The 25,022-nt window shown below is 44.7% G+C and overlaps 1 protein-coding gene across 5 annotated transcripts in view; it reads right to left on the reverse strand.

Moving 5' to 3' along the window:
* LOC130203618 (zinc finger MIZ domain-containing protein 1-like) overlaps positions 1-25,022 on the reverse strand; it is a 123,236-nt gene that overhangs the window by 16,970 nt on the left and 81,244 nt on the right. For all 5 annotated transcript variants that reach the window (XM_056429949.1, XM_056429948.1, XM_056429952.1 and 2 more), the window contains 2 exons: positions 23,915-24,028; positions 18,536-18,641 (listed from right to left, as the gene is read on the reverse strand). In XM_056429949.1, coding sequence (XP_056285924.1) covers positions 18,536-18,641; positions 23,915-24,028 — 220 coding nt within the window. The remainder of the gene's footprint in view (positions 1-18,535; positions 18,642-23,914; positions 24,029-25,022) is intronic.

Raw genomic sequence — 25,022 nt, forward strand, 5'->3', positions numbered from 1 at the left:
TCTTTCGCCCGCGCTCGACACTCCGGCGCTCCCACGCGACGCTTCGGCGCGGCAGCGAGCGCAAACCGGGGTGTCGTAACGGCGAGTCCGTAAAACCGACTTCATTGTCTCACTTTCCTCAGACTTTAAAGTTGTGCGAGGTCATTTGGTGACATGTCTTCAGAAAGCTGATGAAGTGGGAAGGATGTGTGAAGTTGGAACATGTGAATGTAATGGCCGCCATGTGGCACACGGACGTGACACGTTTCCCCTGAGGTCCCTTAAACATACGCAATCAAGGAGCCATTTCATTAAGTGAAAATGAGCCGCGAGACAAATTACCAAAACCATAATGACAGCGAGAATGTAGCGGTGGGAAAGTATGATAAAGCAGGGACGCGTTGTGGATTGAAGCATTAGCGCTAACGGTTATAAAACAGCCCGTCTATACAGGCCAGACAACCACCTCCTGTCTGCACCTCATCTCTGTCTGATGCATTTTCTTTTGTCTTGCATTATTTCCTCTGCTGCTCTCTCTCTCTCTCTCTCTCTGTGTGAAGTCAGTGATGTTGGAGTCTTGTCAATGAGTACTTAGACCCGTTGCCTCATGGGGAGCCAGACTTGCTGGCGATGGTTTTATGGCCCATTTCAGAGCTTAAATACAGCCTCCTGCTGGCCACATGGCCACAATGTCGTGCCATGTCCATCCGGCGAGGACAACATCGAGGAGGAGGGGGGGGGGGGGGCTTGGACTTGTGCCAGAAAGGTTTTACTGAGGCCATGTGGAGGCAAGCGGCACAATGCAGCAGATTTGGTGTTCTTTGTTGCAACATCGAAATCCTCTCCAGACCGCGTCACTGACGGACGGAAACGCTTTCCCTTATTCCCCATCCCACTTCTGCGGTTGTAATGCCTCCCGTATCAAAATATCCCGCTAACCCTCTCTTGTGATGCGCATTTGACATACACTACCGTTCAAAAGTTTGGGGTCATCCAGACAATTTCGTGTCTTCCATGAAAACTCACTTTTATTTATCAAATGAATTGAAAATGTAATAGAACATATAGTCAAGACATTGACAAGGTTAGAAATAATGATTAATATTTGAAGTATTAATTTTGTTCTTCAAACTTCAAGCTCAAAGGAAGGCCAGTTGTATATCTTATATCACCAGCATAACTGTTTTCAGCTGTGCTAACATAATTGCACAAGGGTTTTCTTATCAGATATTAGTCTTCTAAGGCGATTAGCAAACACAATGTACCATTAGAACACTGGAGTGATAGTTGATGGAAATGGGCCTCTATACACCTCTGGAGATATTTCATTAGAAACCAGACGTTTCCACCTAGAATAGTCATTTACCACATTAACAATGTATAGTGTGTATTTTTGATTAATGTTATCTTTATTGAAGAAACAGTGCTTTTCTTTGAAAAATAAAGACATTTCTAAGTGACCCCACACTTTTGAACGGTAGTGTACATACGAAAATACACGATTCCTAAATAAATACAGTACATGTGAAAGATAAGCCATTTCAATAAAATCTGTATCCACAGATTGGAGGTGAAGATTATTCTGTGTGTCTTTAAAGCAATCCACTTGGAACAGACTGAATACCAAGTGGAACCTGATACAATAAACGCCACAATAGAGATGATTCATGCAGAGCTCATCGCTCTGACTGACGGTTCTCGGTCATGGTTCTTCAGGAACCAAACCTTCGCCTAAGCAGGCCAGTGTTTTAAAAGATAATCTCTCTTGGCACATAGAACAAATCTCTTCATTAAAAACAGGGCATGCCATTCAGGGGCCCTGTAAAGCACGGAGGTGGAAATCTACAACGTTTCACCCCCTGGTGAGAATTAATTCCTTGAACGTCGAATCTCCAATCTGTTACTATATGTCGCCTCCCCCGACAGTAAGCTGATTGGGAGCAAAACTCTTTCCAAACCTACGTCTTTAGGTCTTAAATCAGGAGCTAAAACCTGAGGCCAAGTCTCCTCAAAGTGCCATTGCAGTGGCAGCACATCTACAAAAAGAAATCAGGTTATAAATCATACTTCACTGTAAAGCATGCCATTGTTTTTTTGTTTTTCATGTATGTGTTATTCACCTTGTTTTGTATTTAAATAAACTGTATAACTTGCAGTAATGCATCACAGCAAACCTCTCGTGTGCTTCAGGTCAAAGTTAAATTGCAGCTTCAGTTGAGAAGTTGGGACTGCGTTGCCACGTAGTGGTGGTGTAACTTAAAGTTTCATTTTTGTGTGTTTTCCCCCCCCTGTTTTTACTGTTATATTTCAATATAAATGTCTACTAATTCTATGGTGTTCTTGTTTTATGTTGCTCTTCCAAGGATTATACAAGCGTTACACTTTATGTGATTAATATGGTTCAACTGAAGCTATACATGTCAGCTCACGGATTTTCACGATGTACATAAGTGAGTTGAAAAGAGTGGAAACATACATTCGCTGAAATCTAAGTAAACACACATACATGATTAGCAATTCAGGAACTAAAACATGCACAATTCCTGCCACGGTCCTTGAAACAGGGAAAAGCATCTTAATCGCCGAGCAGCAGATGAAGCAACATCTCTGTGTGCCGCAGACGACGAGCACAAGACAAATCTTCAGAGGACTTATCTGACGAACCTTTCGCGCGAGCACACTGAGGTTTCAGCTGACTGCACCGGCACAGAGTGTGTTTTTTTTAGCCGTGCACTTCTGCAACCAGATCATCAGATGAGCAGACCTGCAAAGAAGCTGCTTACAGGAGTCAGGCCGTTTCCCCGAGCAACAGGCTGCTATTAACAAAGGCCCGGCCTTAAGCCCTCGCCTACAATGATACTAATTAGGCACAGAGCAGATGTGCCCGGACTAGTGCCCACCTCGGGGTGCTGGCCAGGACCGGTAGTGTCGCGGTGACTCATTCAACCTGCGACCTTTAAACAGTGGGCCCGGGGTCAAAGCTTCCTTTTCGTAGTACAGTAGCAACAGACAGTGGAAGAGCCTGGGCCGGGTCCCGGCACCCCTCTAGGCTCATTAGAGTCCTCCATATGTGCAACAGTGCAGCATTTGAATAAAAAGCTTCCTAATGACAAACACTCAGGCCAAATGGCAACGGTGAAACTAAAACCGGATCCATTTTAAACTGAACGTATCTGTACATAACAGCTGTATGTATGTATGCGGCAGAATAAAAAATAAATCAATTATTTCGCAAATAATGCATTTTTTATTATTATTATTATTACCTTCGCATTGAAAATGCGGAAGGTTATGTTTTGATCGCCGTGTATTTATTTATTTATTAATTATTTATTTATTTATTTGTATGCGTGTTATTCGCATAACAAAAAAAGTTTGAAACCGAATCGCATGAAATTTGGTTGGATGATTGGTTATTATTCAGGGACCATTTGATTAGATTTTGGTACCAATCCGGTCAAAGGTCAAAGTCAAGGTCATGGATAGGTCCAAATCTTCTTTTTACCATAGCACGGTCAATTTTTTATCCAATTGGCATGCAACTAATGCCAAAATGATCAGAATTCAATGCCCAATCTTGTGATATGCGAAGGTATGCGCTCTACCGAGTGCCCATTCTAGTTATTAACATGTATTCATCTCATTCCTTCACATTTTATTCCTGCATTTCTATGATTGTTTTAATATTTTTTTAATCTATTTAATTATGGAAATTCTCACACGGTAGATGTCTTTTAAAATAAAAGTAAAAATTGTATTCTACTTCATTGAATACATTATTATTATTATGTCAATTAAGTTTCCAGTATTTAATCCATACATTTACATCTACATCATAAACACACAATATCATTCTAATTGTACTCTTCTACATGCGGCCGGTACTGAAACGCTGTTGAACGTCTACTGCGTTCGCTCCTGTATTCTCATTAATGCTTGTTGTCCCGGTTTTCTCCCAACGGTCATTAAAGTGTCATTACAATGTTGTGACTCTCGTGTAAGCTCTGTTCCAAACTCTTCCTGCTTATTTACTCCCACACAAGCGTGTAGTGTGTTTCGTTAACATACAAATCACCAAGTGGAACAAGGCATAAACTCAGATTGTCGATGGCTTCAATGAACAGCCGAGAACACAAGTGTGAACTGTGACGCAGGCAAGATGATAAAACAACATGTGTGACATGCTTCATACGGTAAAACTCCGACAGACAACACAACAGTAGCCATGTAGCTTTTCTAGATGACCAACCAAAAAGAAAAAAAGAATAATAGGAAGAAAAAAAGCACGTCTGATGTCATTCCATGTACAGTATGTCGACACGGTCAGCGTGAGGACATAATGTAAGGACTGTGATGAGGATGGTTGGTTGGATTCAGCCAATGCATGAGTTTCCTGTGCGACACACAGCAAGTACCTGAGTCAGACTGACACCTCCTGCAGCAGCTGGTTTCTGTAGGGTTCAAATTTGACATTTTACTGAACTTTACAAACATGTCTAAGATATTCAGTAAACGACAGACATTTGACCAAACCTATGAGATGACGGCGTGATTGATAAATATACATCACGGTATAATTCACAGTCTGAACACCTACAAAGAAGGGAGAATATAATTGAACATACTATACTTCAAATGTGAGAACAAAATTACGGATGTAATGAAATTGCAGAAAACGTTCAAATAGATCTTTTTTTTTTTACAAAATGGCAAACATCCAGTGCAGGCAATTTAAGGACTCGTGTCATTCCTGCCACGACAGAAATGACAACAAAAGTATTATTCGAAAAGTATAGTTATTGCTTTCAGCGGCGATACAGCGGATCACCACAGAGTATCTGCTAATCAATGAGCTCACCTTCACTATCCACTGCATGTGTAGCTCTTTATCCGAGCAGTTCAAGAGGTTTGATCGGATTTTTATGATAAACAATGCGAGTATGGTTAATGTGTGCAGCGTGGGGGTTGTGGAGGAGGAATTATCGATGCAGTTTAGAGGTCGATAAAGGGCATAGATACCTTAATGCTTCTTTAATGGGCTGCTTTTGCATTGTCCAAAACCCTCATTTGTAATCTCTCATAACTGTCTCACCTTCTGGATCTTTGAGATCGCAAGTCTCTCTCTCTTGACCCTTGAAAGCATCTTTTTTTTTAACAACAAGATCACTCTCTTTCTGCTGAAGGCGACTGTGGATACAGATGAACTGAAGTGCTTCCACCGCTCCACACACTGACGACCTGATCCACACCGCATGTTTGATACGTTCCGGCTACTCTATGGGACTGAATATAAATTTAGATCAAACACCAGTTCCCCCGCTGAAGTCTGCTCTTTGCTTTCTGCTGTTGTTTGTTGATTAGAGGATTTACAGTGAGATTAACAAGGAGATGGATGTGTGTGTTCCTCTTTGATGGGAGGAGGAACTCTTCCTTTACACATGGCATTTCAGTAACATTTCAATACTCTTATTTTCAGAGACCCAATCATACTTCAATATTTCAATCTTGTGACACATTTGGTATGGCGAATATATGTCTGTGAACTACGCTGTTTTGTTGTTCCATCTTTGGAGGTTTCAATATTTAAATGTGATCGAATTTCTACTTTGAGTTTGATCCCAATATATGAAAAGGTGTAAACAAACTGCATCCTATTCTTACTTATGGTTGGATGTTCTTTCCTAAAAAACAAAAAAAAGCCACATGAAAACAGTCAAACACACAAGTGTTATCAACTGCTCCTGTATGCCGATTGCTGTTATTGTGATTAGGGGCTTTATCGAGGAAACTTCAAAGATAAAAGGTCAGTGTAATTTCACACCTCGGTGAGATTGCACGGAGAACAAGAGATTCATTAAAGCCGACAATACAACAGTAATGAATAGTTGGAAGTGTGCGGTGCTGTTCGGCTAGCCAGACGTCTCTTTACTAACAACGCCTGTTGCAAAACGTCTCTCGTGTTGGCACGTTGGGAGCCGTCCCACAGCTTAAAGCCCCATCATGGAGTGTTTCCCTTGGAGCGCCCCCTTCAGTATTTAACGTTTACTTCAGTGTCGTAAATACCCAGTTTCGAATTACGATAGATGCAGCCTCGCATACACTTGTATTGATCACCAGACGAAGTCAGAAACCAAGAAATGATGTCAACCGATAAGGTAAGAATATTCAAAGATTTTACATAAATATGACTGCATAGTTTTATTCATTGTGATATCGGAGATGAATGCTAACATAACCAAAAGAATGACAACATTTAGTTTAGATGAAATACCGATCGCGTTTTCAGCCTATATACGTTGTTTTCTAAATGTTTGAATGTGGAGTATGTGTGATCGAATACAATATTGTTGACAACGCCAAAAAGCTACATATTCATAATTTACATTGGAACGTGTAATTCATTACAAGAGACTTCGCTTGCTTCGCCCTTATACTGGAGCTGCGAGCGTGGACTGGCACTATATGACGTTGCGTAATCACTGCCAGAAAGCAGGTCGAAGTCCATCCGCCCCGGATCGGGCGGCCCCAGAATCCTACATAGCGGAGTTATTTCCCCACAGACCCCCGATGGCAATGGCGGAGGCGCAAATCGCCATATTAAAAGTCATTGTAGCGGCACCATTTTTTTCAAGCTGTTATTTTAAGGTACAATTGTTGCATAATGTTACTCTAACAAAACCCCTCTTTGAGAGAGAAAGCCAGATGAACAATAAAGAAACCAGCGTGCCAACAAACCAACTAAATCAATAGGTCGAAGAAATGACATCAGCTGACTGTCTTTTCCTCTCAGGAAAGTTTCACCCAAAATATGTCTTTTGTTAGTGAGAGATGACACACAGCGGAAAAAAATCATACTGTCCAAAGAAACTTAAGAAAGAACCTCCTTTTTAATATCCAATCAATATAAATAGTATATATCATATACTTCCGACTGAGATTTGGAGCGAGGAGGCAAACGAGTGACACAGAAGTTTATTTCGCGATAAAGAGTGTTTTCAAGTTTCAAGTTTCAAGTTTTTATTGTCACATCCCCTTTTATACAAGTATAATCGGTTCGTGAAATTCTTATGTGCAAAACACCCGACAGCAGTAGCAGACTAAAAAAAGAATAAGAATGAGAATAAACTATACAATATCCACACACAAAAAAGAAGAAAGTATTAACAATATATATATAAAACAATGTAATAGAATATACATCATGACAATATATATATATAAAACAATGTAATAAAATATACACTTTTTTGAGACTATATATATATATATATGTATATACATACAATATATATATAAACAATGTAATAAAATATACACCATGGCCATAGATATTCACAGAATATGTTCTAGTGTGTAGTGTTAATGAGGGTCTCAGTCCTTGTTCAGCAGCCTGATGGCCTGACTGAAGAAGCTGTCCCTCAGTCTGTTTGTCGGCACTTGATACTGCGGTATCGCCTGCCTGACGGTAGAAGGGTGAACAGTTTGTGGCCGGGTGGTTATTGTCTTTCATCATCCGTTTGGCCCTGGCCACGCACCGCTTGGTGTATATGTCCAGGATGGAGGAAGCTCACCTCCAACGATGTACTGTGCCGACCGCACCACCCTCTGTAGTGCCCTACGCCCAGGGCGGTGCAGTTCCCGTACCAGACGGTGATGCAACCTGTCAGAACACTCTCGATGGTACTGGTGTAGAATGTTCTGAGGATGCGGGGGCCATGTTGAATTTCCTCAGTCGCCTAAGGAAATACAGGCGTTGTTGGGCCCTTTTCACCACGTGAGTGGTGTGCGTGGTCCATGTGAGGTCCTCGGAGATGTGCACGCCGAGGAACTTGAAGCTGCTGACCTCTCTACTGCAACTCCGTCTATGGAGATGGGGTGTGCTCTCCTCTCCGCTTCCTGTAGTCCACGATCAGCTCCTTGGTCTTCTTGACGTTGAGGCGAGGCTGTTCTCCTGGCACCACTGTACCAGTGACCCAGCCTCCTCCCTGTAGGCTGTCTCGTCGTCGGTGATCAGCCCCAACACTGTTGTGTCGTCAGCAAACTTGATGATGACGTTGGAGCTGTGCATGGCCGTGCAGTCGTGGGTGTACAGGAGTAGAGGAGAGGCTCAACACGCATCCCTGAGGGGCTCCCGTGTTGAGGGTCAGCGGCTCTGAGGTGGTACTGCCCATCCTCACCACCTGGCGGCGGCCCGACAGGAAGTCCAGTATCCAGCTGCACATGGTAGAGTGCAGGCCTAGACCTCTGAGCTTGTTGTCGAGCTTGGCGGGAACAATAGTGTTGAACGCTGAGCTGTAGTCCACAACCAGCATTCGCACACAACAGTTCCTCCTCCAGGTGGGAAAGGGCGGTGTGAAGTGCCATGGCAATTGCGTCGTCGGTGGATCTGTTTTGACGATATGCAAATTGCCATGGGTCCAGCGTGGCAGGCAACATGGAACAAATGAAGTCCTTGACCAACCTCTCAAGCATTTACTGACAATCGAGGTGAGGGCTACGGGTCTCCAGTCATTCAGGCAGGTTACCTTGGGGTGTTTGGGGACAGGCACAATGGTGGACATCTTGAAGCTCTCAGGAACAACAGCCTGGGACAGGGAGAGGTTGAAGATGTCTGCGAAGACTCCTGCCAACTGGTCTGCACATGCTCTGAGGCGCGCCCGGGATGTGGTCGGGACCTGCCGCCTTCGGATGTCCACCCGCTTGATGGCACTGCGCACGTCTGCCACTGAGATGACCAGCAGGCTGGTCTCCTCGGCGGCGCTGCCTTCGGCGGGCTGCCGTTCACGTCGAACCGAGCAAAGAATGTATTTAGCTCGCCTGGGAGGGAGGTAGAGGAGTTCTCTTCACCGCTGGTTTCCCTCTGAAGTCCGTGATTGTCTGTAGCCCTTCCACACACCTCTCACGTCATGGCTCTTGAGCTTCTCCTCCACCTTGTTCCTGAACTCCCGCTTGGCAGAGCCGATGGTCTTACGGAGGTCGTGGCGGGCTCTTTGTATTCCGCCATATTCCCGAGTCAAAGGCGGTGTTACGCGTCGGAGTGCAGCGAACATCGCCATTTATCCACGGTTTCTGGTTGGGATAAATCCGAACCGACTTGGTAGGAACAACGTCATCTATGCATTTCTTGATGAACCCGGTGACTGAGGACGCGTACTCACTGTCGTTGTTGTCCGACGCGACCCTGAACATATCCCAGTCCGCACGTTCAAAACAGTCCTGTAGCATAGACTCCGATTGGTCCGACCAGCGTTGCACTTCCTTCACAGCGATTGGTTGCTGCTTAAGCCTCTGCCTGTAGGCGGGAGTAGTTGGATGGGCGGTGGTCCGATTTGCCGAGCGGTGGGCGGAGGAGGGCTTTGTATCCATCCCGGAAGGGAGTGTAGCAGTGGTCGAGAATCCGCTCCCCCCTCGTGTTGCTTTTATGTGTTGGTAGAACTTGGAGAACTTTCTTCAGGTTCGCTTTGTTGAAGTCCCCGCCACAATGAAAGCAGCCTCGGGTGTGCCGACTCCTGCTCGCTGATCGCCCGTAGAGTTCCTTCAGCGCTATGTCCGTGTTAGCTTGAGGCGGAATGTACACAGCAGTTACGGTGACTGCTGTAAACTCCGCGTAGCCAGAATGGTCGACACATGAGCATTAGGTACTCCAGGTCCGGGGAACAGAACGACTTGAGAGTATGTACATGACTTTGGTTGCACCAAGATCTGTTTATCATGAGACATACCCCTCCACGATCTTTACCAGAGAGAGTCTTTGTTCTGTCCGCGCGGTGGACGGAAAATCCTGCCGGCTCGATGGCTGAGTCGGTAACCTCCTCCGACATCCATGTCTCCGTAAGGCAGATGATGCAGTTGTCCTTAGTTTCCGGTGGAATTGAATACGAGCCTGTAGCTCGCATAGCTTATTGTCCAAAGACTGTACATTTGCCAGTAAAATGGTGGGTAGTGGGGGTCGATTGGCTCGACGTCTCAGCCTAACCAGCACGCCAGCTCGCTTCCCCCTCCGTCGGCGACGCTTGCGTGAGATCGCGCCTAAAATGGACGGAGATAGTTCCGCTACTGTTCCTGGCGGGACGTCCGAGTAAGAGTTGAAAAACTCTGGTAGGCGGCGAGCAACTGCCGATCCAATCTCCAGAAGTGTGCGTCTGTCGTACGTTAACTGGCTGCTAACGTTTTGTGCAAAAATAGTCGCAATAAGAAGGATAAATAACAAAAAACTACTACAACATACTACAGTATGTGAAAAACATACTGAGCATAGAGATCAATGGTGGTTTTGACAGGTTTCTCTGGATGTTTGACTGATATTTTGCAGTGACTGGATCACCATTGGAATCCATTGTAAATGGATACATTATCTATTTTTCGAGCTCAAAGACAAGACGCTTTGATATTCCCGAAAGATAGATTTCTGAGAGGACTTCTTGAAGTTGAACACAACAGGTGCATGTTGTATCTCAATGCAGTCAATCCGGTTTCTCCCATTTAAAAAAAACCCTCAGTGCACCACACATGATGGGACCAGGAGAAACACAGAATCCCTGATCTGACACCAGTGAATGACTACACAGGGTGTGAAGTTGTGCGTGTCTCTGCAGTGAGCCTGGCCGCTTGTCCTGTGTGGCACAGAGGGGAGTGGGTGTGATGAACTGCCAAGAGTCTCGCAGGAAAGAAAGAAAAAAAACGCCGCCTCAAGTAGGTCAGCGCGACTCCGGGAGATAATCAAGGCCATTTTGACCCCTTCTGTGTGAGCTGTAAGTGGGTCAAATGCAGCAGTCAGCTGTTGCAACTCTATCGCGGGTGGTGCTGCGAGGCACTCGTCATACTGTCAAGGCCCGTTGCGTTAGTTGGAGACGTGGCAGGGTGCCCGTCTGCACCCACCAATGCAGGAATCAACCCTTCATGCCCCCCCCCCCACCATCCCACTCCCACCCTGCCAGGGGTTGAAATAACGTGAAGTTACTCTGAGCTGCAGCACAGGCAGATCCACCTTTGCACTTGTCACTGAATAACACAACCCTCTAACTGTTGTCTCCTCCTTTTGACAGCTCTGCAGCTCTGTAGCTCATGTAGCTCTGTCCTACTCACAGCAGCGAAGACCCCCCCCCCCCTCCTCCGCCGCACCCTCCGTATCTAAAATGCCACCCGCATTGTAACCGGACGAACTCCGGCAATGTCCCTGCTCATTTCTCACTCTTAGCTGCACAGGAGGGGAAAAAAAGGGGGGGAACTCATGTGTCTCGAAAAGACTTCTGAGCGTAAATCTGCAACAGCAGAACAAAGGCGATACAGGGCAGCCTTAATCTCTGCACTACTGAAGCCAGCAGCTATTTTAAAGCTCTTTCTCTGTGTCTCTCTATCCCTCCCACCTTCCTCTCTTCTCTCTAACATTCTTCCTCCTCCCTCCCCCCCCTCCCTCCCCCTCCCTCCCTCTGCCCCCTGCATTTCCCTCCATGTCTCTGGGCAGCCGCTTCTCTGTTTTCCTCTCCTCTCTCTCCCTGCGTGTCCAGTGACTGACTGCACAATACACATCAATTATTCATGGCTGCTCTCTCTCTCTCCGTTTCGCAGGCAAACCCAATCACAGATGGAGTCATTGCCAATGGGCTCGTGCTGTACTTGCCACCGGCTTCTTTGCACTCGAGCAACAAATACCCCAGAGACAATAAGAGGGGAAACAGAGATAAGCTGTATAAAGAAATAAAAAAAGAAAAGGAAAGGGAAACTTCATACAGCACTAACAGCCACGAGAGAATAGGAGGACACACGTTTGTGGTCAGAGGAAGAAGAAAGGTATTGTCACAAATAATTTAGCAATATCAGGAGGCGGCTTCTGCAGCAGTAAAGGGTTAAAGACAGAGAGGCTGGGAGGTGTGGGGGGGGGGGAGAGGGCACAGGGGGAGAGAGGGGGTAGGAGGGGTGTAGGGTGAGGGGTGTGGGGTTGGGGGGGGGGGCAGAGAGAGAGAGAGAGGGGGAGAGAGGGAGAGAGAGAGAGAACCAAATGCTTATCTCCTCACCTCGGATGTATGCAGCAGTTATTGATGTATCTTCTTTTTCTGTCTAGTGATCCATTGCTTGCTCTCCCAATACACACATCACACAGAAGCAGCCACAGCCACTTCGCCAGAAGGGAGAGAGGGAGGGAGAGGAGGGGAGGGGAGGAGGGAGGAATGGAGAGGGGGAAAAAAAATGCAGGCAGCTCACATTTCAAACCTGCAAAGGGGGGGTGGTGCCTAATGTGCGAGACAGCCTGCATCTTGGCCCGCGTCCAGAGCAACGAGTAAAAGAAGCCTCAATCAATTCATTGCAAGCAACATTTGTGACGAAGGAGATGCGGCGCGGGTACGGCCGAAAAAGTGGCCACAGGGAGGGTTCAGGTGGGCACATGAAGCAGTGATGTCAGCCCCCCGAACCTCGCGTTCGCGTCAAGTCGACTTAATCCACGAAACTGGTCATTGTAATTAAGGGGCAGGGAGGAGGAGGAGGAAGAGGAGGAGGAGGAGGTGGCTGGGTATTGTGGCTTCCTGATACATTGAGTGTTTGAATCAGGGAGGGAGGGGCCAATTAGACCCCATTGGTGAGCCATGGTGCGCTTTTGGATATATAATGACACAAATATAAAACATGTAAACCGTGGGTAGACACACCACCTGAGGCCGTCTGGAGCGCCTATCGTCAATAGAAATACTCACCGGCAGAGAGTCAAATCAGGCGTCAACTGATCGGTGGCTAAGATACAATAATGCGCATTTAATTAGAGATACAAGGCACAATGTTAATTAATTCGAACATGCAAACATCCGATTGGGTTGCACTGCGCTTTACGGCGCCATACGGAGCGGCTGAAGACGCCACCAATCACCTCCTGCTGCCACAGACATAATAACTGCGACAACTACGGAGAAGGACCGGGACGCTCCAGAGCTCTTATCGCCCGTCTGTATTTACTATCAGCTAAGTGCACGGCACGTGACTTACAGCCCTCTGTCCCCACTGCAAGTCAACACATCCATCAGGGCTGGCTGGAGGACTTCACACACAGTGATCATACACAGTCAAAGTCCAAAGTGAACCCTGTGGATTTACAGCTTCTGTGACACACTATACTTCATGTATAATACACCTTGTATGAAGGGAGATATGTGTCTTTATTACGTGAACAAAAACATATGTTTGGAGAGCAAATTTGTCGTTTGTGAGTAAATGAATTGTTAGTTTTGCTTTTGAAACTAGAATTTGTTGATGTCCATCTTAACTGTATCTGCTACAGCAGTGGTCCCCAACCTTTTTTGAGCCACGGACCGGTTCCATGTCAGGAATTATTTTCACGGACCGGCAATATAAATGACGTAATAAATATGACGTCATACAATTATACGAAGGGCATAAAGTGCCAAAACTACAACTCATCATTACGCCGAATTAGTGTGAGCCGTGCGCTTGTTTACCTGCAATGAGCCGCTAATGGAGACGGCGACACAGACGTGTGTTTGGTACGCTGCTCCTAACCGAGTTCTGGTCGCTGTCATTAGAACAGGCAGAGTTGTTGTGTGAAATGTCCCTTAAGGCCACCGTCATTTGCATCTCGAACACATTTTTTTCTAGCTTGAACGGGCTCGATTCACCGGGTGGGTTTGTTTACAAATGGGTTGCAGGTCTATTCTTTTGCAGTCGGGTCTTTTGTGGTTGGAGTACTGCTCAAACTCTTTTAAAAGCCTCTTCCACCCGGTCAACGTCTGAAACATGGAGAATGTTCCGCTGTTCACTCGCCCACACAGCAGCGACTTTATCGGCCAACTTGAAAACAGTTGTCATTTCCCTGAAGTGACAGAATTCATTGAGCAGGTTGAATATGTTTTAAGATTCTTTGTCACTGAAATGTGCCGCCAGCAGAGGGTTCGGCGCGTGAGACTCGCCTGCAGTGATAAACCCGAACTTTAAGACTCCTGAACGCGGCTCAGACGTACACACGGGTGTATCCGGTCCTTTTTCAAAATAATATATTTTTCCGACTGATAAAAAAAAAATAAAAAAAAAATTTATTTATTCACTTTTTTTCCGCGGCCCGGTTCCAACCAAGCCGCAGACCGGAACCGGGCCGCGGCCCGGGGGTTGGGGACCCCTGTGCTACAGATAAGTACCCCACAAGTTTCCACAGATACCAACTGTATTGCACTGCATCCTGGGGGAAAATGTGTATAGAATAAAGCACAATACGTCTCGAATATTTTCATTTGATGCAATAGTGCAGCGGTAAACGATGGCATATCGGGTTTTAATGAATGTCCAGTTTACAGAATATCATCTCCATTTAGTTAACATGAAACCAAAGTTCAAGAGGTTTAAGAAAGACAATCACAATCCAGAAAATAAATCAGAGTTTGCTGATCAAACATTAATGAATTAAGAATATCAACTCATCTGAGTTGTAATAGTGGTGGACTTGTCATGAATAGTGCAGTGAGTATAATGTATGAGGTGTTTATACAGTAAGTGGTGTGAGTGAACACTCCTTAGACTGGCTCTCACTTCATGGCCTAAAATAAACACGGCTGCCTCGCCACCATCTGAAATAAAACTTCTATACATGGAAAATAATGTCTTAAATGTGTATTTTAATCTGTTTAACTAAAGGCTGTATACTTTTTGGATACAACCCAACTGCTGCTGATAGCAATGCAAGCTCTCGGCCACCAACAATGTGTTATCCTCTATTTAGGAAAAGCCACAGCTAAATTCTGACATCGGGTGGAGCGATGGACAGAAGGTAAACAAAAAAAAATAGGAACAACATTTTAGTGTGGGAAGTTCTGGGAAGAGAAATCACAGCCCTTCAGGCCTGTGTGTGTGTGTGTGTGTGTGTGTGTGTGTGTGTGTGTGTGTGTGTGTGTGTGTGTATCTGACCTCTGTATTGTGTGTACACAGGACAATGACAGCTTGGTTTTCTGAACCTTTTTTCTTTGAAATTAATGCATTTCAGCATACTTTACTGTCTTTGAAATGTCCATATAAATAATAATAAGATAAGATTACGAACATGAAGTTAATATTCTTCTCTCCATTTAGTATTCACTCAAAAAAAAGTATACTTTGCAAAAAAACTCCTTGAATTCTTTGTAATTTTAGTCTTATGGCAGTCTAAACTGCACATCCTTCACCTGCGGCATGTCTTCATGCTGTACATATTTTAAAGCATATCAAAAGTTGACTTTATTTGGCTTTTTTGAAATATATTTCTAGTAATTAATGAATTGGTGGCCGAGCCTGCTGTTGATGGAGAACCCTCCCACGCTACCTGAGGTCCCACCGTAAAACGTCCACCATCAAACCAACGAAACGAAACAAAGGGTACAAACTGTTGTTGTTTTTAATCATGCCGACGTGCTTAAACTAAAACCCACATTGTCTTCGGATCAAACTTGAATACAAGCCGGCATGTGTGAAACACGTATAGAAACAAACCAGAGCTGAAACCCAACTAATTATCTGCTGAATAGCTGGTTTACCAGCCGTTTGTTACATGAGAGAATGAACTGGAACACTTTGACTGGTTCCCGTCTCTTATAAGTCGGTGCCTCCTTTCACTCTTTAGAGCTGAAGAATTCCAAGAGCTTGCTGAGGCGCAAACGATTGGGAATGTGCTACTCTGACCCTCTTGGGGGTGGGGGGTCGGGGTGGGGGGTCGGGGTGCGGGGGGTGGGGGGTCGGGGGATTCGTTATTAAGCGTTTTGGAGACGCTCCCGCACCACACTGAAACCATCCTGCAGGAAGGTTGTGACACTGAAGAAAGAGGCCTAAGAGGGCTTGCAATGTATCCTGTGATGGAGAGAGAGAGAGAGAGAGAGGGGGGGAGGGGGGGGGGGGCTGATGAGTTTATCCACACCGAGCAAGTGATCCCCCTGCTTTGATGTCGGCTCCACGTGCACGGCTTTGCCCCGTGGTAAGACAGTCCACGTAATCACAGATTAATAGAGCGGGCTAATTTCAGTCACAGAGAGGTCACTCCTCGCCGACAGAAGCCCCTCCTCCAGCTCTGCCCGAGCATTGTGGGCCGCTCGCAGAAAGGCAACGGGCCTCCGATCCCTCGGAGTGGATCTACTCGTCAAGAGTACGATTCACTGAATCACACTGTGTGTCGAGTCAACATCTACACCTTTAAACCGCTCACTTTGCAATAAATCCGGTACACATGCGAACTGATAGAATCAATAGGAGGAGATAATGAAGTCGGCTTCGGGAGAGGAGATACATATTGCTGGTGTCATTAGGATTACGGTCTATTTTGCCTTTCTAAGCTTTTTTTCCTGACAAATTCTTGGAAAAACTAATGTCATAAACTGTTTCAGACATGACATGATGAATATATTTGTCAGCGCTACGACCCGTTTCAGCTGTAAGTTGCTGTGAACATTGATTTCCCACTGCTGAACGCTGCTCTTTTCTTCGCCTCGGCCCAACTTCCCCCCTCGATCCTCTCCCATGTTCGGGAGAGGAATTTAGATGACACGACAGAAATGTAATAGAAAGACCATGGCGCGGGTCAGAGCCAAGACGAGCAGGGCCTGGTTAAAATTGGACACCAAATCTGATTTACTCATTCGCGCTCAGCCCCTGACCTGACGTCCTCCGTGACAGACGGCCCCCCCGCTCGCAACTCCCAGGGATCCTGCTCCCTCCCGCCCACTTATGACACAGATCTTCAGAGCAGATTACAAGATGCACGATGCGACTGAGCCGGCCCGCTGGTTATGAGAGTGGGATTTGGCTTCTGATGCACGCCGGACACCTTTTTCCTTTTAAGAAAAGCCCCCGGGCTTCGGGGCTACACAAGCCCTTTTGTTGTGCGATAAACACGAGGTGGAACAGTTTCAAGCCGTCTGACTGAAGAACAATACAAAAGCTTGTCATGCAACAAATGGTAGACTGCCGCATTTATGACTGAGCTCAGACACGCAGCCAGGAAAACAATCACATTTCCAAATGAATCATCGCTACACGAACATCATGCACACTGTGTCCCATTACGCATTTGAGTCCCCTCATCTTATGTCCCGTCGAGAGGAGCTCCGAAGATGTGAACGGCCGATACTAACTGGTGTGTTTCCCGCGTTGGATGGCTGACTTACCCCCCACCCCCCACCCCTCACCCCCCTACCACATTTGTCAATGGCCCTGCAGGATGTTGGGGATTGGGTCCTGCCCCTGGGGCCCTGTGGGGAGTGTTGTTTAAGAGCCGTCTCCATGGGCTGCCACAGAGGTCTTTCTCTCCGGCTTTACAACCTCCTCGACTGGGGCCTCCACTCTAAAGAGCTTCTGGGAGCGATGCAGGAGAATGTCTCCTCAGTGGTTCTCTCTCTCCCTCTCCCTCTCTCCCTCTCTTTCTACAGGACTTACAATATCCATGCATACAGGTTCACAATTGTCCATGAAATGCACTTTGGGATGCTGCCGGTTTCCAAACGACTACTATTGCAGAAAATTATCCAGACAGAGAATCAATTGGAAATCTTATCTAAGCCCATGAATTAGGGCCTTAAATGTGTTTGATTTCGCATTAAGTGGAATTAAAACTGTTGGCAGTATGAGTTAATTGCCAGCAGAGAAGGATTCTCCACTGCAAAAGAGTGACAGTGCGTGATTTGAAGCCTCGTGTCGCCACGTAAATCAGAAAAGGCGAATACAAGTGGAAATCCAAACAATATGTGGCTCCTGACTTTCATGTCCTCGGCGACTTACGAGCGCTCAGTAAAGAGGCCGAGCGCACAGAAGCGACTGCGCAAATCCGCTTTACTCATAACCCGAGACAGGTGGAAGCCACAAATCAAAAGAAACTGTAAGGGAGCACAAAGTATTCCTGTTATCTTCCGAGCTGCTGACAGCCGATACATCTTCATTCCCGTCGTGCTTCAGCAAGCTTTTTTTTGCCAGCTTGATAACAACATTTAGCAGGATACATCTGTCCCAATAATCCATCACTGTACTAAGATGACGGTGCTGCGTGAAAACAGGAACTCATCGTCGCTGATAAAGTACTTTTTTTGTCGCGCGTGTCAAATTGAGTATTCTGCTGTGTGCACTTTGTCTTAAAACTCCAGAGATGAAATCAAATGTGGCTGTAGTTCTCCATGTTGTGAGCCAGTTTGGAAGTGAGATGCGACATGAAAAAGTGAAGCGTTTTGCAGATACTACAGGGCAAAGGAAAAGGTGTTTTTTCCGTCACTATTTTAGTTGAAAAGAAAAAGACGTCTGGACTGCGTGTCATGCAGAAAGCCTTAAAATAATCTAAAATCAGCACTTGTCGCTTTTAATAATTCCACTTTTGATAAGCAATTTAAAACAACAAATTAAACGTAACAAAGACCATTTTGGTCGACTTTAAATGCTGACCGGCACAGTTAGGAGTGCAGTCCTTTTCTGGAGTATCAGGATCCTAAACAGTCTAGTGGTGATGGGTGGGTATCATGCAATGCTGCCAAGAATTCAGGCAGGAACTCTGAGCTCACACAGGCCAGCACGGCCAGATGGCCTGAGACGGCGGTTGAGAAAACTCTGGTCTTACCTGCTGATTTTGGAGTGAACTTGTCCCTGTTGGCAGCGCACACGGCCAGGAGCCGGTAGCCCAGGTCCAAGTCGTAGCCTTGCTGTGCGGCTACTCGACTGACCACCTGAACACAACGACAGCAGGACACGCTCAGTCAGGACATTGGGTTGTTTTCTCTTATGGTCTTTGAAAGATAAAGATTTACGTTGTTTCTTGGAAACAACGTAAATATGATGATGCTGTAAGGCTGTAACATCAAAGTAAAACATACAGGCAAGATGTCAAAAATATGTTTTGGATTTGTGGGTAGTCCAAAAAACATCCAGGTTTTTGGAAGGTCTATGAACTCATTTAATATTTTGATTTCCTTTTTCTATTATACCTCATGACTATCTTTATTTCTGAAAAAGAAAGTCAGAAAAATGCCAATTGGTCTATCAGCTAATCAGCAGAAACATGCAGCAAGTGCTCAGAAAGTGATTAGGCTCCAGGCATGCAACCTCCTTTAAATGTGTTATTTGACTTTCAGAACAGAACATGTTGAAAAACATTAATCTGCATCTGCATGTACGTAGCGGCAGACTTAAATTTTTACCAAATGTGATGAAAACAAACCAGCAGTCAAACAAATGATAACTAGAACGGGCACTCGGTAGAGCGCATACCTTCGCATATCACAAGATTGGGCATTGAATTATAAACATTTTGGCATTATTTGCATGCCAATTGGATATAAATTGACCGTGCTATGGTAAAAAGAAGATGTTGACCTTTTCATGACCTTGACAATGACCTTTAACCCGATCGATCCCAAAATCTAATCAAATGGTCCCCGGATAATAACCAATCATCCCACCAAATTTCATGCGATTCAAGACGATTTTGACCTTTTTCATGACCTTAACCTTTGACCCGATCGATCCCAAAATCTAATCAAATGGTCCCCAGATAATAACCAATCATCCCACCTAATTTCATGCGATTCAAGAAGATTTTGACCTTTTTCATGACCTTGACCTTGACCTTTGACCCGATCGATCCCAAAATCTAATCAAATGGTCCCTGGATAATAACCAATCATCCCACCAAATTGAATGCGATTCGGTTTAATACTTTTTTACTTATGCGAATAACACGCATAAAAATAAATAAATAAACTAGAATGGGCACTCGGTAGAGCGCATACCTTCGCATATCACAAGATTGGGCATTGCATTATGAACATTTTGGCATTAGTTGCATGCCAATTGGATAAAAATTGACCGTGCTATGGTAAAAAGAAGATTTTGACCTTTCCATGACCTTGACCTTTGACCCGATTGATCCCAAAATCTAATCAAATGGTCCCCGGATAATAACCAATCATCCCACCAAATTCCATGCGATTCAAGAAGATTTTGACCTTTTCATGACCTTGACCTTTGACCCGATCGATCCCAAAATCTAATCAAATGGTCCCCGGATAATAACCAATCATCCCACCAAATTTCATGCGATTCGGTTTAATACTTTTTGAGTTAAGCGAATAACACGCATACAAATAAATACGCGGCAATCAAAACATTACCTTCCGCATTTTCAATGCGAAGGTAATTACACTGGAATGAAAACAAAATCTCTTTGACGAAATTGATAGTATTGCTCTGAAATGGGTATTAAGATACACCATTGCCTCTATAGATTACCTAATAAAAACCCAGTAAATACTAGTCCATCCTGGTACTTAAACTCATCAAAGGACTTCGTCATTTCGTCTTCACAATCCACCCGGATTCTGATGAAAGTGCAGTTTTTTCAGCATCAAAGATCCCGTTCAACTTAAGGGATAAAGTCACGACGACTCTATCAGTTCCATATGAGTCGCTGGACAAAATGTGGCCTCTGGTGCCGCGGTGCCCACTGAGAGGAAACATGAAGAGAAACATCCACATGCCACGGGAGGTGATGTAAATCACCCTTCTGTGGCGCATGTTGCTTTGATTTACCATCGCCATTATCAGCTCAAAGAGACCCACTCGAGACGTTAAGACCTGAAGGACATACCGAGGCCTGCGTGGATCAACGGGCCTCGCTAGAGACGGATTATTCTCCTGCGCCTGGTTTTCATAGCCGCGATCCCAAAAGATCAAGACGAGCCCTGAGGTAGCGCAGCTGAACACTGCTCCCTGCACCATGTCATTATCTCCTGTAAGTATAGTCTTGACGTGACACCAAAACAGACGATGCATATGTGGCCTTTATTTATAGGAATCCCCCATTAAGAAGAAGATATACGAGTATAGGCTGTCTAATTACGATCTAAACTTGTGAGGGGCATTTTGCTGGATGGTAATTTTAGTGTAAGAAGTTATCACAAGTTCTAATTTCAAGACTCAAATTGGACACGGTCTGGAGTTATGGCGATGGATCGTCACTCAAACTTCACGCTGTGTACTTACTGTCAAATTATTTATTTATTACCTTCGCATTGAAAATGCGGAAGGTTATGTTCTGATCGCCGTGTATTTATTTATTTATTTGTATGCGTGTTACTCGCATAATTACCTTCGCATTGAAAATGCCGGAAGGTTATGTTTTGATCGCCATGTATTTATTTATTTATTTATTTATTTGTATGCGTGTTATTCGCAAAACTCATAAAGTATTGAACCGAATCGCATGAAATTTGGTGGGATGATTGTTTATTATCCGGGGACCAGTTGATTAGATTTTGGGATCGATCGGGTCAAAGGTCAAGGTCAAAGGTCATGAACAGGTCAAAATCTTTCGCAGAACTCAAAAAGTATTGAACCGAATCGCATGAAATTTGGTGGGATGATTGTTTATTATCCGGGGACCAGTTGATTAGATTTTGGGATCGATCGGGTCAAAGGTCAAGGGTCATGAACAGGTCAAAATGTTCTTGAATCGCATGAAATTTGGTGGGATGATTGGTTATTATCCGGGGACCATTTGATTAGATTTTGGGATCAATTGGGTCAAAGGTCAAGGTCATGGAAAGGTCAAACTCTTTTTTTACCATAGCACGATACATTTTTGTCCAATTGGCATGCAACTAATGCCAAAATGTTCATAATTCAATGCCCAATCTTGTGATATGCGAAGGTATGCGCTCTACCGAGTGCCCATTCTAGTTAAAAAAGTATTTAACCGAATCGCATGAAATTTGGTGGGATGATTGGTTATTATCCGGGGACCATTTGATTCGATTTTGGGATCGATCGGGTCAAAGGTCAAGGTCATGAAAAGGTCAAAATCTTCTTTTTACCATAGCGCGGTCCATTTGTATCCAATTGGCATGCAACTAATGCCAACATTTTCATAATTCAATGCCCAATCTTGTGGTATGCGAAGGTATGCGCTCTACCGAGTGCCCGTTCTAGTTCTTTATGCTTTAGAATACATTTGCCATTAAATGTATCTTAAAGATATCTTATTAACTTCATCTTGTCTCGGCCTAGCAGCCTTTTCCTTCGAATGTTTTAGTTTTTTCCGGTGAGTTGTGTTTCACAGTGGCCTGATTCTTAGATTAATTTCGAAAAAAGTCATTTTTGCTTACCCCACGACGGGCCACCTGTCTATCATCACCAAAAGCTAACACTGAGGCATACAGGGCACAGGGTTCACCATCTCAGTCTGAGATGTTACCATCGCATCAGATTCTCCGTGTGCTCCCTCCCTCTCTGCGCGGCTCACGCTAAAGTCGATACAACCCATAAAATAAAAAAATAAAACGATTTTCACGGCAGGAAACAAATTCAATTGGCGACATGGAGGGAAAAGCACCTGCTGCTGCTGCTGCTGCCGCACATTAAAGCAGTAACACAAACAATCACTTGAATGGAGGGATGTGTCAGAGCGGTTTCACTGTGGTGCTCAAGAACAAATCTCTCGGGTTTCTTCTCATGCGGGAGCCGCGCTCGCTCGACGGGGTTACAAATTGCACCCAACAGGAGCAATATGTGTCTCTTATCTACTGCTGGAGGCGGTATGGAAATGAGCATGTTAAAAGCCCAGAATGGACCACGGTGACAGGTGAGTGACACATCCGCGGTCCATCCGTTGTTCTATCTGACTGTCTGTTGGCTCTCTTGGCCCAACATCAGAGGGCAGACTGTCATCTCTTCATTTAGTGTCTCTCCTGTCTGCACTGAAACGGAATTATTCAAAAGAAGTGTTTTATTGAAGAAATACTATGCAGAAAAAAAACATCTATCAAATACTGGTAGGTTTGACCTGCTTGTAGTTTGCAGCTTGGACCCAAAACAGTTCAAATGGCCATGCCAAAAAACACGACAAAACACTAATCTCTCTATCCATAAACGTGGCATATTCCAAAACACTTAAGATAAGATAAGATAAGATAAGATAATCCTTTATTAGTCCCACAGTCGGGAAATTTCAGGATCACAGCAGCGGTGCACGTTAGAGCATTAATAAAAATAAAACACAATAACAATACTAAATACTAAATACTAAACTAAAATACTAAATATACAGAGGAAACTAAATATACAAGGGGAAAACAAAGTAAAGTGCTGAGTAAAGTGCTTACAGTATATCTGTAGCAGAATGTGAACAAATCCACAGTTTGCATTGCTGTTTGTAGCTGTTTGTAATTACCGGCCAATTGAAGCTGATGAGTTGAGTATTTAGGCATGGCTCGGTGTTTCTCAACAACATTTGTGAACATTGATTCTGGACGGTGGACTCGATTGGAGAAGTTTATGTGGATGTTTTCACCATTTAAACGACACCTTCTTTGGAATCCCTCGCGACTGCTGTAAACCCAAATGCCACCTTTAAAGCCAACGGATGGGAAGTGAAACACCATGAGTATATTTGGTGGAGTATTACTTTTTATACAAACTGAACATGAGAAAGAGAAGAGGGTTTCTCAGACTACAATTTACCTCGATGATCGAGTCTGATAAGATCGAATTACTTTCATGCATTTTACCCCGAATCATTCTTTGTATACAGTATGCACCTCAAAACAGTCCCACATGCCATGGGATATACATTATTCAATTAATGAAAAGCCCCTAGGCATTTCAGAAAGGGAATTAAGGGCTTTGTAACTGTATTTCCCTAAAAGTGCTGATTGCTTTGTGGTTTGAGGACATTATTGCTCTCCTTTTTGAGTTTCAGTGTGCCTATTTCAAGCGCCACAGCACAAACTGTAACTGAAGTCACTGAGAGGTGACTGAATCTCGGTAGTTTCTACAGGGTGAAATACTTTTTATTTTCCAGTGACCTCAGTGAAGATCAGGCAGCTAAACATTAGTCCCCTCATAACCCTGAGGGAGTTATGGAAAGAGCCAATGCAGCAGTTGTTGTCGCAGCCTTTCCATTGTCCTTGAACATTCGAGTGTGAGGCTATGACTGGCCACTTACCGTTAGGCATCCCATCAGGCTTTGCTCGAAGGGCCGCTGAAACGCTCTGGGGTCGCCACACCAGTCCAGCAACTCGGTCGCTGCTGTTTGGAAATTTGCCGGATTTTGTAAGTGCTGGAGGGAAAAAGGGAAAGATTGCGATAATGTTAGAGCCCGAGCGCATTTAAAGGTCGCTCGCAAGCAGATCGGCAAAACTATTTGGCTTTTGCTCGTCTCCTATCTTTCACTTTCCTTGATCAACAGAAACACATGTGGAGGATGCGATTGGACTCATTTTGTTGTGTCCCTGAACCTCGAATAAAAGATGGAGAATGGACGGATGGGTCGTGAGAGACGACATCACGGCAATATCGTGATGAAAAATTAAAAGCGCTCAGAGGTGCTTAACCCTCCTGTTACCTTCACATTTACTAACATATTTTCCCCTCGGGGTCAATTTGACCCCAGCAATTAAAACCTCCAGAAAATTATTAGAATTAATATTGTTTCCCAAGTTTAAGTGTGAGGTACTTTATGTTTGTTTGTTGACTAAATAGCCCTTTAAATATATAAAAAAGTTGATATTTCTTATATGTTTGACACAGTGAAAAACACCGACGTTAAACATTGAATGGGGTCAAATTGACCCTAAAGGTAACAGGAGGGTTAAAAGAAAACCATTTTTACGACCACATTTCCCAAAATTGATGTTATTAGACCAGGGATGCCTTGTGTTGCAGGTTTAAAGTATTAACGTGCAGGGCTGAAGGGGTACGTCCCCATTAGAGTCTTGCCTCCACTTCCCTCTCCCCAGGTTTCTGTCGCACCGCTTTGCCACTGAGAGCAATAAATCACCCTGGATGGCGGCATGGATAGCTGAGGAAGCCCTTATTTGACCAGCCGGCCCTGAGCTGTGCTGCGACTTTATCTGACATCAGGCTCCTTGAACTACAGGTACCCCTTCGTGGCATTTATTCCCCGACTGGAGCCAGCATGACTCACTAAACCCTGTCGCCTGTCGTGCTGCGGAGCGGCAAAAAGAAACAGGGAAAATAGACCTCGCCGGTTTGCCACGGCAGACTCGCTGTTGCACACGTCTCCTCGAAAAGCTTTCAAACCTCAATATGAA

This window comes from Pseudoliparis swirei, chromosome 13 (genome assembly GCF_029220125.1).
Source record: "Pseudoliparis swirei isolate HS2019 ecotype Mariana Trench chromosome 13, NWPU_hadal_v1, whole genome shotgun sequence".
NCBI lineage: Eukaryota > Metazoa > Chordata > Actinopteri > Perciformes > Liparidae > Pseudoliparis > Pseudoliparis swirei.